Source organism: Dermacentor andersoni, chromosome 6, assembly GCF_023375885.2.
Source record: "Dermacentor andersoni chromosome 6, qqDerAnde1_hic_scaffold, whole genome shotgun sequence".
NCBI classification, from domain to species: Eukaryota; Metazoa; Arthropoda; class Arachnida; order Ixodida; family Ixodidae; genus Dermacentor; species Dermacentor andersoni.
Window position 1 is genome coordinate 104,718,616 of NC_092819.1, and position 12,577 is coordinate 104,731,192.

A 12,577-nucleotide genomic window follows, 5' to 3' on the forward strand; every position below is an offset into this window, starting at 1 on the left:
GGTGAGCAACATGGCAACAAAGAACGTAAAGCGGAAAGTGAGAGAGACCGAGATAGTCTCATGAATGGTGGCGATGGAAAAGAAACCTGCCATGAGTAACTACTTAAGAGGAAAAAACAAAATCAGCAAAGAAACAATTTATGATAACTCAAAGGGAAGCTCATTACATTTCGAAGTGAGATCAGGATGCCTCAGAACATGCACCTGTAAAGCCAGATATAAGAAGGAAGAAGAAGCATGTGCCTGCTGCCGTAAACGTAGCGAAACGACGGAGCATGCCTTATTAGAAAGTGAAGATATATATCTACCCAGCGGTCGATTTCGGCGACTCTTACCTCCTTGAAGCCCTTCGGTTCAGCGAGAGCACGGGGAAAGTAAACATGTCCGCAACAGGGAGATAAGTAAGAGGCAATTGGAATATTGGTGGAAGTAAGGAAACGACAAACGGAGGCGCACAAAAACAAAGTTCACAATAGGGGTTCAGAAATTTTGGTTATGAGAACTCATTGTGTTTTTTTTTTTCATTTCTTTTTTTTTTAACATAGGTTGGCCATTAGTCAATATAATAACGAGAGCTTCATGGCGCAACCCACTGCTGCGTTCCAAAGGGGGCGCTCATAGCATCCATCCATCCATCTAACAATCCGCCATTCAGCGGCCTCTATTTTCACTATGCCTAGTTAGTTAGTTGGATAAGTCAGTTATATCTGGTTAGCTAGAAGAGTGTGCTAGTTATTAGTTTATTATTTAGAAAGCTAATTATATTTGGTTAGTTATTATAGTTAGTAGGTGATTAATTAGATAACTGAAGTAATCAGTTCGTTAGCTTTGTTAGTCTCATTATGTAATTAATTTTGTTAGTTACGTTATTTAGTTAGTTTACTTGATCTATAACTTAGTTATTATTATTTAATCAGTTTATGGTTGAGTTGATTTTTTTACTGTAGTTCATGCGTTGCATTTTATTGAAGTTAAAGCGGTATTAGTTTTATAATGAGCTTAGCAATTGCCTATTTGTTTGGTTAGGTAATCAGTTGGTTAGCTTCGTTTAGTAAATAGCTGGTAATAAGTTCAGCAATAAATCAGTAATTTGGTAATTTAGCGATAACTACTAATATGCTTATGAGTTTCGTAATCATATTGGTAATTGGTTGGTTGACTGTGTTAGCTTAGCAGTTACCTATTTGTTTGGTTAGTTAAGAGGAAGCTTTAGCTCGTGTGCTCCTATATAAATACACAAGAAAGGAGAATTCGTTTTTCCCGGCGACCACTGCACCAAGTAGCCGAAAAGCGGGGTGGGTGATGGTGACCACTCGACGTGTACTCCAGCATACAGAGACTGCTCCATTGTGGGAAGAGCCCGAGGTAGGATAACACGCGAAATTATAGAAGCAGAAATGATTGATAGGCTTGGGGATAACGGTGTGTCTAAACCATCGATTGCCCTTTCCCACAAAGACTTATCCTACATGCGCCATAGTGTGTAAGGTTTTTTTTTTTTTTTTTTTTGCAAACAGCACATGTGTGATGTACGGGAAAGTTGTATATATGTATGGGTCCCTTGCTCGAAATAAAGATTGTTGAAAGTTAACGCCTGTGTATGTCACTTCTCACTTTCGTCCTTGTCTTTTTCACGCGCTATAAGCCTCACGTTGATTTTTCGCTCTTAACATGCTCAGTTGCTCTCCACATGAAATTACGGATGGCTCTCCGTATTTCAAAAACAGAGCTCACGTCCGTTTTTTTACGTAGAATTCCGCCGTTTTTCATGAAACTGAACGGTCTACGTAATTTTTACGGCAGGTGTGACCGTAAAATTAGGGAAATTTTTTACACTGTACGACTTAAAAAATTTACTAATTCAGAGAGCGTAAACTTAAGATCCTGGCCCATACCCCACTTTTCCTGAATCGAGAAAAAACCCGTGATTCTCACCTTCTTTAGTCTTAAACCCCGATTGGTCTTAGCCTGCCAGAACATACCGCTTGAAGTATACATTGTTTTATTTTTTACAGAACTCTAGAAGAATGGAATGGAGTACGTTTTCGTCATCTTAATTTTGTAGAATCCCTTGAAAATCACGTTCTGAATGCTTAGTTCTAGGGAAAATTGCTGTTTTGTGCTTTTCCTTTTGCTTCCTCAGTGTTTAATTTTTTTCTTGCAATGTTAATGGTAACGGCGCAGATTCGCATGGTGTGTTCATGTAAGTGTCGCACTTATAAAACTGGACATGCCTGAAAGGCTACGTAGACCATCTACGCAAGTGGCGGACATATGCACACACCCGCACAGTTTGTCAATGTTTAAACGCGAAAGTCGAACGTTTTTTATACTTACGGTTACGTGCCAGTATAAAGGAATCACATGATGGTGGCGTCATTGGGAAGATAGACAAAATTCATATTACCAAAAATTTATTGGCAAGTGCCTCAAAACTTTATTACTCAAACGTTTTGTACATATGGTTAAAAGCACAAAACTTGCAGTCTAGCGAAAAGAAGATGCATATAAGATGTCGAATACCCTCAACTCATCTGCAAAAAAGCATCGCCCGTAAAAAAAACAATTTAGGGCGTCACTTTTCTGAGTTGTGGCAAGTGAGGGTGTAAGTGATCACCGTTGGCCAGCGATACCCGCACCGTGCCTGGAAGTACTTCAGGCAAGTAAAGTCGACGTGATGATATAGGCCATCTTTAATAATGGCCTCTTCCCACAGGTGAAGCTCGCAGTGATTTTTTCCTGTTGGGGAAACCAGCATGTTGCTTTTGAACATCCTTTGATTTCTGCCACTACAATACCGCGAGATGTTACGTGCAGCTGCGACCATTTGCTTCCATGCATTGCAGAAAATCTCATTCACAAGGCAACACAGTAATGCAATTCCTCTGCTAGCATACGTTCTGGCGACAGAAGTCTTCAACACCAAATGCCAAGAACACCAGCATGCCCAAGGAAACCATATGGACAACGTATTATCAGCTTTCCTTTCTTTCTTTTTTTTTTGTAACGACTAATAATCATCGGATCAGTACGAAAGAGCATAATCATGCGACTCTTAGAAAAACGACATCAGGATTTACACGTATGCCTTTACGTCTGCACATATCGCCACCGTAAAAATCACTTCAACTTTCTATATTGACTACTCACACGAAGTGCAGAAATAAATACCATTGCTTCACAATATTAGCCACACTATAATAGCGCCAAATTCATGGCAATGTTGTATGATGTGCCACGATACACCCACCATTACCATTAACAAATATTTAGACGTGGTGACCGGCTGGCAATAGTTCTCGGATGATGGGAAACATTTAGTGCGGTACGCGACAGCAGTATTCACAGTTTGATTGAGCCAAAAATAAAAATAAAAATGATAACTTGCTTATACCTTTAGATATAAAACTTCAACTCAAGAGAAACTAATCGGGAGCTCTGAGCACGATGTCTCGTGACGCGCACTGAAGCGTTGATCAATGTGAAAGTACATTTGGCTAAACTACCACTTCTTTTTTAGAGGAGAAAAAAATTATGCGGATCCCACGCACTGTGGGAATCGATGTAAGCGAAGCTTTCTGTGCTGTTCGCTTTGACTGACTATAATTAGCAGTGATGTGGACACACGGTAGGATGTGTTTGCTTGAGCCGTTGTTGTGTGCCATATTTCATAACCGTCGAGAGGGTTCAGCACGTTCATTGCCTCACATGGCACATCGAATCGTGGTAGGACTATTAAACTTTAATTATGGGGACGTGCATCCCAAAACAACTGTCGGATTACACTGTAAACAAAAATTAGCCCAAGAGGCATTTTAATAGCTGACATACCCCCCTCCCCTCCCACCTTAAAATAATACTCCTACGAGAAGAAAAATAAGCTAGAACCATTATTTTACCCCCGACCTCTTCCTGGCGGAACATTAAGGGGCATTGCGTTTGTAAAAGGGGGGTTTTCATAACGTAACTGTGGCGTAGGGTAGATAGGGAGTGTTAAAATACGCCCATAGCTGACACGAGCCAAACAGCGAAAAGTATAACTCAGCCGTGCTCAACATGGCTGTCAGCCCGAGTGAGATTATCAGTAGAATTATTTCTGCACTCATATTCGAAATATTCCGCTGGATGTGTTGCGCTGTTCTTCTGTTCGGAGTGGCTGTGCCTCGGCGCTGCAGGGCATGCCGAAAGCCGAAAGTACGTGCGGGGGAGCGCAGGTCTTCGGAGCACCCACGCGCGCGCTGAAAGCGACCAAGCGGCAACCATTACCAGCAATGGTATATTATTCTACCGTTATTGGTGTCTCTCGCAGTGTTGAACCCTCAAGATTCCACGGTAAGTGATCTTCAACGACGATTCCTCGTTCTACGAGTGCGTATCTGTTCTATGTGAGCGGACACGCTGATACGAGTTATTGAAGGCCTCAGTGCAACAGTTGGCAGTCCAGAAGTATTTTGCACGACCACTGTGTTGTGAGAGCTTTGTCGTACCAAAGTCGAGTTTAGCGCCTAGAGTGCTGCCAGGGAACTTAAACATCATGGTTTTAGATGGTGAGGGACTTTCTCACGTCTCTGAGGTCTGTTGATTGGATGACTTGGAGCGTGTGACATGTTCCCCGAAGCGCAAGCCACTGCCAGAGAAGTTCGGTGTGAACTAATCCTCGCCACCCACGGCCTTAAAATGTGCCGAGTCTTGATGGTTTATTGCGATGCGCGTATGTGCGTGTTTGTAAAGTGATCATTTTACTGAGAACCGGCGGCGATTCATTCTTCACGGTGTCTGCAAGCTGCAGCTTACGTGACGCCAATTCACTACCTCGTACGATTGTGTGCAGCAGGTCGCTTACAAAGAGGACGCTGCAGATTTGCCGGTACGCTCGGTGCTAGCCTCTGTCTCTTCGCGTTCATTCAGCTGATTGTGCACGCAGTCTGCAATTGCGGTGCGAAGACGCTTAGCTTGGTGAGCCTGCACCAACGTGCAGACTTAGATCTGCTGTCGATAAATATCTACGTTTGGGTTATTAAAGCGTGTCGTGAGCTTCCAACGGCACTGCGAGTCTACGCCGCCCGAACTGCCAGACAGAGAAATGGAGATGGTTGTGTTATGTATTTAAGCAAGTATATGTAGTTAGCGTACTGCTTGGCGGCAACAGTTGTTCTGCTTGGGTTAAGATTACCGGATACGCCATCACCCGACCCTCGGCGGCCGGAGAAGGTGAGTACCGGTGGTTCCAGTACCACCAAGAAAGCCATTCTACCCTTCAATTCCTCACATCCGAAACTGATTAAAAGGGGAATCACAAAATCATGTTTCAGGTCGGCTCATTCGAAGGCCTGCCCACACAGGATAACGAAAAGCTTCAGTCACCAAGTAGCAAGGTTGCAGAAGGCTGGCTTCCCCTTTCCGCTCCTTCAAGCTGTCGGAAAAACTGCTTAACAAGCTGCGCAAGAACCCTGCGGTAGGCGTTGTTGGCAGCGTGTAGAAGAAGGGTTTGTTCGAGGTTGCGCCTTAAGTGCATAATGTCTCACACAATTCAAGGAAAGTCACAGGGAAGTATGGAACGGATATGGATTTTCTGCGGCGTGCAAGTTGGCAGAACTGTGCAAACGCATCACGGCTAGTCAAGTAAGGAAGTACTGTACGACGAAACCTTAGTGTCAGTATGTGCCAAGCACTACTTGTGTCGTGTACAGAATTACTTTAAGCTGCGGTCGTATTTACTTTGGACACACTTGTCACTGCCTGAACGACAGGCTATGGCAGCACTCTAGATGTTTAAAATCAGGAGAAGGGTAGAATCTTGCTTTGCACTGCAAAAATTGCGGCTCCTATCCCTGGTTGAAGAATGCGCAAGTTGTCGGCCTTCGAAAACAAAATCAGGACGTGAGATTTTGGAAGACGTTTTAATTGAAAATACTGAACTTTATATCTGCGTTAGCGTGAGTTGGTGGCACTTTAAAACAAACCACGATCCATGGGTAGCCACAGATAAGCTGGTTCTTCTACTTCTGTTATGTTTTTATGAATCTTATACCTGTTGTTCGCAGCTCACAGCGTACACATGCTTCCCAATTATAATGTTTCATGTATTGAATGTGCACACGTTATTAGCTCTTTTTGCCTTATTTCTGTTTCTTGAGCCTGGTCTTCTGGTTGCTGGTTCTGGGGCGTTTGGGCACATGCGCGCATTGCCCTCCTGTGCCGAAATTTTCCAATGAAGGTTCACATTTGTCAGTGGCGCTTGTCCAGTCCGTGTGGCCGCACATTGTCCCGCCTATTGTACATTACCGTACTCAAATATCGGCAAGAACAGAAACCACCTGACCCGAGCAGTAATCAAAGCCCACAGAATTACCAAATTGAAGGAAAGATGTCTTTGTGTAGCACCTGTTTTGTTACATGATAAGGAAAAGGTATAAATGTCTGCGAACCGACGACCAGCGCCGATATCGCGGCGTCGGCCAATCTAGGCCAATGTTGTGAGGCGAAACCAAACGTCGGCTTTTCGAACGCGTAAAAAATACTGCCCCATGTGCATTTTCTATGCAAATACATTATTGCGTGTAACCGCTCCGTAACTCTTAGATTTTCTTTATGGCCTTTAGGAAGCGTTCCAGAGTACTTAACTGTTCGTCTGTTGTAAAATTTGATCAGTTTGTCAGGCAGCACTATTTGTCGTTGTTCTATAAGCCCTTACTGTGTGAGTGTTCTTGGCGCTGTTCCGACCTTAAGTATGAATAACCAAATGGCCGATTTTTTTTTCTGAATTTTCGGAAGGAATCCTGCTGTCCCCAAGCTTGGTGTGAAATGAAGAAATGGCACTCCGCATCCTTAGGGAGCTTGTTTTCCCCCGTTTCATGCTTACATGTTGGAAAAGACAGTCTGTTAGTATAATTTTTGCGTCTTTCCTTATTGGATTCTGAAGAAAGGTACCAACTCTGGCATTCATTGAAAACAAATTTTCGCACTTGTAGACACAGCCATGGAAAAATCAGCTTCTATGTGCAGCAGTCGGCTGAATAAGATGAGAGTAAAGAGAAAAATGGTGACATTAGTCATGAAGAGTTGTCCCACCAAGCACGTCTCAAGCTGCAGCAAAATCTTTACAAGAGAACCAAATGACTCCAGCCTGAGACACTCCTTGTTCAACCTGACACGTCTGCTTGTGGAAAGACTTGTTCTAGCCTCAGAAATACGTTCTCCGTTTGGCCACTCTCGATCAGCAATACACCAATATAGTCGGCAACCCATGTCAAGGTAACTAATTCCCATTCGAAGAAAGGCAATGTAGTGTGCACCCTGCAAGGTACTATGAACAGTATTTTATTGACTTGAATGAAATGCAGATTTGCTTTCCAGTTACCTTATCTTGATCCTCATGTTATAAGTGCAAAAGAAAGCTGCTCGGAGAGAACAATAATTGGAAGCTCACACAGTTTTGTTCCTTTATGTCGGTTCAGACTGTCCTGGTTGCTACTCTAGCAGTCCTGTCGGCAATTGGATAGTATTGTTTTGAGTATGCATCTCGACTCTAAAGAATAGTTGGGCTTTTTCCTCCGAAAGTGTGCTGCTGCTTTGCAACTGGACGTAAACGCGTATTTTATATCTGGATGGTGAATGCAATGGGATGTGATCCTTAAATAAGGGCGATATGGTATGTGAAGCGCAATTAAATACAATCTCAGATGACCTCAGCTCGGGGAATCGCATGATGGGAGGCCACTGTGAGAAGGATAATTTGATTTCTCAGAAGTCACTTGGACATAAGAAACCATGACTGATTCCGTCTAAAGCTGCTGCCATTTTATACGATGAGGGATGGCGCTGATTTGTGGTTCCATTTGCAACATGTTACATTACTGGCTGGATATTTTGCACTGGGTACAATGAAAAGTTATTGCTTGCACGTTGTTCAACTAAGCGTGGTAGCCATGCTAAAGTATGAATGCAGAACACAATTCATGCACTATTATAATATAAATGTATATGGGGCACACTGTTGCGAACTTTCACAAGCCTAGCCATAAACCAAAGGGCCAAAGATCCCGGCCATGGCGGCTGCATTTGGATGAGAGCGAAATGTAAAAACACCCGTTTACTTTGATTGAGGAGCATGTTCAAGAACCCCAGGTTGTCCAAATTAATCCAGAGTTCCTCGCTGCTGCATGCCTCGTACATAGACGGTGGTTTTGGCTCTTAAAATACTATAATATATTTTTGATAGCTTCCTCCGAAATGCAGTACAATAACCAGACCAAATTATTGAGCTCCTTTGTTTGTTGAGTCCCGATTTCTCAATTTAGTATTTCCGTATTTATCATCACTAATTTATTCTAGTTTATGCGAAATACCACAGATGGGCCTCATTATACAATCCACTGTTAATATTGGTTGGCTTAGTCTTGCAAGCTCAATATATAGTCTGCGCAAAAGTGTGGAATCTCTGTACAAAGTAACAGTTCAAAAACGTGGGTCTGTATTTTTAGTTGAATTGGGACGAGATAAGATTTCTTAAATTAGCTTTTCTTTCATTTACTAATTTCATTGTGTGAGGAAATGTAGAATACTAGTGACAGGCATGTTTACAGTTTACAGTGTTTTTTTCTTAATCCAATTTGTTGTTTTTTTTACTGGGGGAACAAAACGCTTTTTTCTTTTTTTACCAGAAAGTGAACATATATTTGTAGCATTTTGTGTCCATAATAAAGTTTCTTCTCTTTCAGTGCGTGTGTCTCATGTATGTTTCCTTTCAGCGAGTAGGAAGTGCTCTCGAAGGCGTTTGCTGGCCTCGGAGGCATTGCCGATAACTAGAATTTTCGCGAGGACGACTGCACGACAGCACAAGGTTTGCAAAGTCTGTGATCAGTGAAAGGAAAAAATTCGAAGAAGTGTGGCGACGGGTCCGTTCGCCATTAAGCCACGTGTGCGCGTGACTTCGTCAATTCAGCGATGGCCCTGTACCATCGATTGGGCCAGGTGTGGTGAGCACGCGGCGAAATGTTTCGTGGCGGGACGCCACGCCAACACAGTGGCAGATGAAGTACCGCAGGCCAAAGGGTTGCACGCTGGCGATCGTTCTGAGCAGGCGCTCCGCCTGCTCGGGTGGAAGCTCCACGGACGACCGAGCTCCCTTGAGCATTGACCGATCGCCGACTTCCGACATTTCAGCCTGCGATGTTCCGTCTCGCGCTTCGTAAGCGCGACCCGCGCCGCCAAGCATTTCACTACGTGCTTGCCGCTAAAACGAAATGCCTTCAATTCCTTCATATAAATCCTATCGTGGCCTGCATAACCTCCCAGTCAAATGGGGGTGAAGCGCGCATATTACGGTACTCCCGCTCTACGCCGAAGGAATGCCCACCTAAATGGGAGTTTATCGAGAGCCCCATTCAATGGGAGCAAAAGCATGTACAGATGAAATTGCGCTAGAGGACAAGCGAAAAACGCCCATCTGATTGTTGTTCTGTTAAGATTGTATGAGGCATACCGTAGTGTCGGACTCTGGATTAATTTCGACACCCGCATTTCGCCCCTGTTGAAATGCGGCTGCCGCGGTCGGGACCAAATCCGCGACCTCGAAGAATGCCGTAGCCTCAAACACCGCGTTGGGCACAGAAGTGTTCATTTGACGCGTGACCGCTTCCATAGTGTCGCCTAGAACCGACGGTGCGCTTTGTTGCCGCTCTGCTTCTGCACGCTCTACGTAAGTGTCCGCTTGACACATTTGCAGGCTATTTGTTCTTCAGAAATAGGAGAAACTTACCGTACCGTACATTGAACCTAAATTTATCTCGTTTGCCCGCAACTGCTGTCGTGTTTCCTTGCCTTTTATGTAAACCTTCGCTAGCATGACAACATCGCCTTTCAATATAAGGTAGAAGTGATTTGCACCGAGTTTGCTGTTGCTGTTCGAGTTGGACACCATTGTCACCATCATGCACTCTCGTTAGTTCGAGGTCTCGGGAAAGCATCTTGCAAGAAGTAGAGCGTTAGGCACGCACCCGTGAAGTAGATCGTTCCGTTCTGGGCATGCGAACTTCTATCCCGCAGCTTCGCAATGTACGCAGGCTTGTTAATCACGTTCAACTAAACCTGTGTATTGTTGGTAACAGCAAAGCGCAGCGAATGAATGCGTCAAAGTGACCCTGCAAAATCTTTTAACATTTTTTTAACACCAAAAAAATTCTTAATGAATATTTCTACGTTTTTCGTTTTCATCATTTGACGCAGAAAACTAATAAAACAGTTTTACAGCGTGTCTCAACTATCATGCACCAAGATTTTAATATATGCAAATACCACATAGCTACAGAGAACCAAGGTAATGTCGTTTGCCATCGCTTGGAGGCACTCAGATTTCTTTTTTCTTGCATTCCGTCTATTTACATAATTAGTATTAATTAATTGACTTCTCGAATATTATAATTTGATGAAATGCCAGTGAGGAAATTGTAGACTCACCTGAAAATGTCCCGATACAGCATTCTGTTGGTCAATACGTGCTACATGTGTCTCTAGAGCCCAGTCGCGCGGCAATGTTGCGTGCATTCGCGGGGTTCTTTCTTGCTCGGAAAGACACTTATATGTAGCGCGTATTGAGTAACAGAAAGCTTTGTCGGAAATCAAATATAGGTAATTTTTCCTAAACCAAAGAAGGGTTAATGATAACAGCAGATATTCACTAACTGCAATAATGGCACTCTGCGTGGTAAGTATAAGAAATCTTGACATAAACTCTACACTTGGCAATAAAATTCAAATATTTAAAGCCTTTGATTATTCTTGGAAATTACCTTTTCGCGGCAACGTAAACACACCGCAATGCTGTTCACGGATGTAGGCGACCAACGTCTTTCTGGCAGGCTCCGATTCTTCTGAACAAATGGAATGTGTGGCAATAGTTAAAACAAGTTATGCAGGCATAACGCACATCTAGGAATACATATGAAGCGAAGGTTTTACGACGTGGTTAAAGAACAGTATGATGTTGCTTGTTTAGTTACTGCTTCCCTGGCGCGAAAGAAACAGGCCGGCGCGCTGAACTTGTTCATTGGCGCGTCGCACACAAGGTGCTCCACTCAAAGCGTTACCTGGCGGTGGCGCGATAGAAGAATTAGAGCCATTTTGGCCTATAATTTAGAGCATCGGAATTCTGTGCAGGGGAGCGAGGTTCTATGCGAGCTCGTTGTGGGATCAAGTTTCGGGATCAAATAATTTTTTTTTATGAACACGACCTATTAGGCAAACTAGAACAAGCTCTCAGCACCCATGGCCAGGAATATGTCCGGAAGGGTTTGCAGAGAAAGCTTCTCTTTAAAACATATCGCGAAAGATCATTTTGTCCGGTCAATTGAAATATCAAAATAAAAATCTGGCATTTATGTTGCGTAAATGCAGCGAGAGAGGTCGAACTATTTTCAATGGGCGTTTCAAGCAGTTCAGTGCTTGCGTAAAGGGCCTCCCAGATCAAAATTTCTCGTAATCAATTTGTGATGCGTACAGTATTTTGTTCCCTGGATGAACTTTGAAAGGCCTGTCACTCGCTACACAAAAATGCAATACCTCTCCACAGTAGAACGGTATTACACGCGTCCACCAGCATTGTCTATTGAATTTGCGTATTGCCGGCCACTTGCAGTCTCACTGTCCTGTGTGACTGTCCAGTGTACCAACAAGAGCCACATGGAACGTGAGAAGTCTTTAACGCTGATACGATCTAGTATTTAGCAGCTGTTTACCTCCAAATTGTCAGTCCGTTATTTTCCCTTTGTGAGAGGAAAGCAGCGGCCACATTACTAGGCTACTGGAATGGTGTGGGCGCCGACATTTTGCACACGACACGGCTGTTCTTTCAGGCGAAAAAGCAAAAAATAACAAGATTAGCAAGGATTTTGATATAGAATGTTTAGTACTACTCTCACAGAAGGCATAATTGCACTTTGGACCCCTCCACCATGATTCATGAGTTGCATGAAGGTGGTTGTTTGTGTTCGTTTTACTTCTACGTAACATTCTTCTGTACGTTTTCAGATCTTTTGATATAGCCTCATATAGATCAATCTTTCCCGCGAACGTGAACACGTGGATCAATCTTTCCCGCGAACGTGAACACGTGGACTCTTCTCCTCGCCTTCTGCGTCTTCTGTCCTCCAAAAAACTCTACAGTAGCTGTTTCGTCTTGCACAAACTAGAGGCTCAGGGTGCATGATGTAGCGGTAGTAATATGGGGTGCGCTAACTTTCGCCGACCAACGAAGAACGTGCAGTCATTTCATGACGCCGTGCCTGCATCGCTCGCACTGAAGCTTGCAGTAATACCACGATGCTCGATTATTCAGATAAAAGACGAACAGGTGCAGGAGTCACATATGTTCCTTCATAATGTCCGAGGCAGACATGGAGGGGAAATGCCACGCGAACATTTTTTTGCATCTTTCTGGTCCTTCACTGTTAGTCACCACGAGATCCTGCTTCAAACATCGAGAACATCGGCTGCCCTTTGTGAGAATCTGCTTGTTGTTTTTAAAACTCGCGTTTTTGTTCTCATGGATGTCGGCGCGTTCTTGGTTGATTCGCTAAAT

General features: G+C 43.6%; 1 protein-coding gene across 1 annotated transcript in view; it reads right to left on the minus strand.

Annotated features, from left to right (window-relative positions):
• Positions 1–2,413: 2,413 nt before the first annotated feature.
• The window catches only part of LOC126522249 (uncharacterized), a 39,239-nt gene continuing 29,075 nt past the window's right edge, over positions 2,414–12,577 (minus strand). Inside the window, exons 5-6 of the mRNA XM_055066356.1 lie at positions 10,791–10,871; positions 2,414–2,739 (exon numbers count right to left, since the gene is read on the minus strand). Of these exons, the coding sequence (XP_054922331.1) occupies positions 2,576–2,739; positions 10,791–10,871 (245 nt within the window). The 3' untranslated portion in view covers positions 2,414–2,575. The remainder of the gene's footprint in view (positions 2,740–10,790; positions 10,872–12,577) is intronic.